The 3,804-nt window shown below is 53.8% G+C and overlaps 1 protein-coding gene across 3 annotated transcripts in view; it reads left to right on the forward strand.

Moving 5' to 3' along the window:
• Positions 1-1,930, forward strand: part of CD22 (CD22 molecule) — a 24,312-nt gene extending 22,382 nt beyond the window's left edge. For all 3 annotated transcript variants that reach the window (XM_010849000.1, XM_010848998.1, XM_010848999.1), the window contains 3 exons: positions 142-266; positions 610-694; positions 1,004-1,930. In XM_010849000.1, coding sequence (XP_010847302.1) covers positions 142-266; positions 610-694; positions 1,004-1,135 — 342 coding nt within the window. In that variant the 3' untranslated portion in view covers positions 1,136-1,930. The remainder of the gene's footprint in view (positions 1-141; positions 267-609; positions 695-1,003) is intronic.
• The last annotated feature ends 1,874 nt before the right edge of the window (positions 1,931-3,804 follow it).

The following is a 3,804-nucleotide window of genomic DNA, read 5'->3' on the forward strand; positions in this document are numbered from 1 at the left end:
TTTAAAAGGATGGTCCACATTAAAAAAAAAATCTTTAAAAAGAAACACAGTGGACATGGATGATAGACTACTGTGGGGGTGGGTGGGGGAGCTAGGATGGGGAGAGGAGTGATAAGAGCTGAAATTTTGTCTTTCTCTCAGGCTAGAAGGACCCCCCAAGCTGAACGCCCCGCCTCCCTGGGGTGCTACAACCCGGTGATGGAAGATGCAGTCAGCTATGCTACCTTGAGCTTTCCTCTTGGCGAGACTGACACTCGGAGACTTAGGTACCAGGGGGGTGACACCTGCACCCTGGGAGGGACATGGGGGTAGCGCTTCCGTCTTGCCTTCCTCTTTGCTTCATCTTCTCATTCCAGCTCTGTAATGACCCCCTGGAGAATGGTCTAGGGAACTGGATCTATGCCTTCAAGCAAGGGCCAGTCTCCCTCACCAAGGCTGAGGCTTCATGAAACACACACATGCGTTCACTCGGTGGACACCTGAGCTCCTGCTGTGAACACAGGGGGCTGAGAGGCTGGGGGTGCTCTTAGGGGCTGGGGGAGTTGGAAAAAGGAGCAAATTGCATGCAAAAGTCTTCACCTGTGGTTATCTATCTGCCTTCCCTCTCAGAGACGCAGGGAGCTCAGAGATGCGGGAAATTCCCCCAAGCAGGGACGACAGGGTCACCTATGCTGTGGTGCAGAACTGTCAAGTGGTAAGAGGGCAGGGCTGTAGGAGGCGGGGGGAGAGGGAACCTGGCCTCACCCCTGCGTCCCAGACAGGAAGGACCCAGTGGGCTCCGTGGTGGCAGAGGCTGGGCAGGGGGAGGGCTGCCCAGGCCCCGGCATGATCAGAGCTGGGGCAGGCATCTCCCAATTAGAGAGGTCAACTGCGGCCAGTTTCCGGATGAGAGGTCTTCATCTTGGGCCCTTGGGACCCCGGGGTGGGGGTAGGGGGGGCCAGGAGGGAAGGGGCAGTGGGAGTGGACAGTGGAAAGCTGCTCACCACACTGTGGCTTCCTCAGGCCGACTATGAGAACGTGACTCCGGAGGTCCTAGACGATGAGGGCATTCATTACTCGGAGCTGGTCCATTTTGGGAATGGGAAGCGGGCACTGGCCCAGGAAGGAGTGGAATACGTGACCCTCAAGCACTGATGGGCCAAAACCTTCTCAGCTCCTGCTGCTCTGCTGGGGCGTTATACACGTGCACGCATGCATGCACAGTTACTGCAGCCCAGCTGCTGCAGAGAACTTTGTATGTGGCCCAGACACAGTGTCCCTTCTTAGCACTGGTAACCCTCCAAAGGGTTTGTTCCTGGTCCTTTCCTCTCAGCGTCTCATCTACATACCTACCTTGAACTGTACAAATCTTCCCCCTGCCCCTCCCCGGCCATCTGTCACCACCTGTGTGTGTGTGGTCTGTTAGTCGCTCAGTCGTGTCCAACTCTTTGTGACCCCATGGACTGTAGCCTGCCAGGCTCCTCTGTCCATGGGATTCTCCGGGCAACAATACTGGAGTGGGTTGCCATGCCCTTCTCCAGGGGATCTTCCCGAACCAGGGACTGAACCTGGGTCTGCTGCATTGCAGGCCGAACCTTTACCGTCTGAGCCACCATCTGCCCCCTCCCAAACCCCATCCCCTAGATGGCCGTGTCCCCGCTGGGATCAGCTGGTCATTATTTTTATTTCTCTCTCATCCCATTCCTTTGACAAGTGACCCCTGCTCGATAACTGCACTCACTAATATAATGCCTAACTTTTGCCTCCGGGACAAAGAGGTAGAGAGAGGCACTGCCCTGGGCCAGTTCCTCCTCTAGGAGGCATTCCACGGAGAGGATTATGCTGCTGCGGCCCCTGTCCTTGGAGGTCTCGGGGTCTGCGATGTACACCGATGTGGATACAAGTGTAAGAGACACAGAGCTGCACAATAAACCTGACTCAGATATTGCATCAAACAGCCAGTGAGTGATTTCCAGTCTGCAGAGTCTGAGTGGGGACAGGGAGATGGGGCAGGCATCCAAGGGCTTGGGAAGAAGGGAAAGGTCATGATCAAATCACCAGACTGGAGAGCCCATCTTCTGGTTGCCGAGAGTCCACTGGCATCACAGACAGAGTCTGGGTCTCAACTCTTCCACCTGACCAGCCAAATGAGCTTGGGCAGAGTTCACCGGCTTCTCTAAGCCCCAGTTTCTTCATCTGTTAAAAAGAAGATGCAGGTGGTTCGAGATAGGAAATGAGCTATAATCTTATGTCATATTATAAGAAGGCTAACACAGCAGCCAAAAGTCCCTAAAAATCAAATTCCTATCTGATTTGCATCTCTTGAAGACTGTGAAAAGGGGAAGCCAACTCATTACTCACAGCACTTCTCAAAAAGTGGCCTTGCTGAGTTCTTTCACAACCCACAGCTGCATGGCTTCTCGAAGACCTGGAGGGACCTCTCACCCTTTCTACCTTCGTTTACCCCCACTCGTTTTCTAGTACGTTTCCTGGCCGACTTGCCCTCTGCTTCTCCGTCTGTTCTCTCTCTACCCGTTCCACTTCTGCCAAGGGGCCAAAGCCCATTCTCCTTCGGGGCAGGAAAGCGTGGTTCATCAATCAGCAAGATGCCCAGCAAATTCCTGGCCTGTGATGAGTGTTCTGAAGACATCACCTTCCTTTCCTGCCCCCAACATTCCCCCCTGCCCAACACCAGATGCTCTCTGCAAGGTCGTCCTTGGAGTACCCGAGGACTGGGGTGCTGATTTCCCCATCTAACTTCTTGTCCCTGGTTTGACTTCTTCCTCTTTTTTCTTTCTTTTTTGGCCACACCATGTGGGTTGGGTCGTCTCAGTTCTGGGGCCCTCACAGTGAAAGTGCTGAGACTTAACCATTGGACTTCCAGGGAACTCCCTGGTTTATACCTCTTATGAGCACCATATGCTTTTTTTTCAGAGAAGGCTTTGAGGACTGTTGAAATGAGAGGGGAAGGGCTTGGGAACCAGAATCACTGAACCCATTCCACCATGTACCTACTGAACACCTGTCACTACATCCAGCACAGAACCAGTTATCGGGATACCAAAAAAAAAAGATAGAGCATGGTCCTAATCTTAGGGGTCTCTGGTCTAGCTGCCCAGAGGGTTTTAGACGCCCAAGGAGCTGGGAGCAGCCTGCAGAGGCCTGGCACGGGGTTCCCTGGCAACCAGCAGGTGACTTCCATCCTGTCCCCATGCCTAGCTGCTGGTATCAACCTACTTCATGACCAATTGCCTGAGAGATGTAGCTGTCATCAGGTCCCACTGAGACGTGCACAGCAGAGACTGGGCAGCCTGGGGCCAGAACATATGCAAGCCCCGCATCCAGCCCCAGACCTCACTGTCCTCGTCCAGACAATAGACCATTCATACGACTCAGTGAGTCCCTGCTGTGTATGCAACCAGCAGTGGACAGAGCAGACAGAAAGCTTCTCCCTCACTGGCCAACAGTCTAGTAGTTGTTGCTGTTTAGTCGCTAAGCCGTGTCTGACTCATTTGGGACCCCATGAACTATAGCCCGCCAGGCTCCTCTGTCCGTGGGATTCTCCAGGCAAGAATACTGGAGTGGGTTGCCATTTCTTTCTCCAGGAGATCTTCCTGACCCAGGGATGGAACCTGCATCTCCTGCATTGGCAGGAAGATTCTTTACCACTGAGCCACCAGGGAAGCCGTACATTTTAGCTGAGGAGCTGGCAAATCTGGTGTCTCAGTGTTTCAAGTGCTCAGAATAAACAACACAAAGTGACAGCGGAGGGGCTGGAGCAGAGGCAGGGCCCATAGGATGCAGGGACCGAGGGAGCAGAGGCA

The sequence above is a fragment of the Bison bison genome, unplaced genomic scaffold, assembly GCF_000754665.1.
Source record: "Bison bison bison isolate TAMUID 2011002044 unplaced genomic scaffold, Bison_UMD1.0 scf7180017864280, whole genome shotgun sequence".
NCBI classification, from domain to species: Eukaryota; Metazoa; Chordata; class Mammalia; order Artiodactyla; family Bovidae; genus Bison; species Bison bison.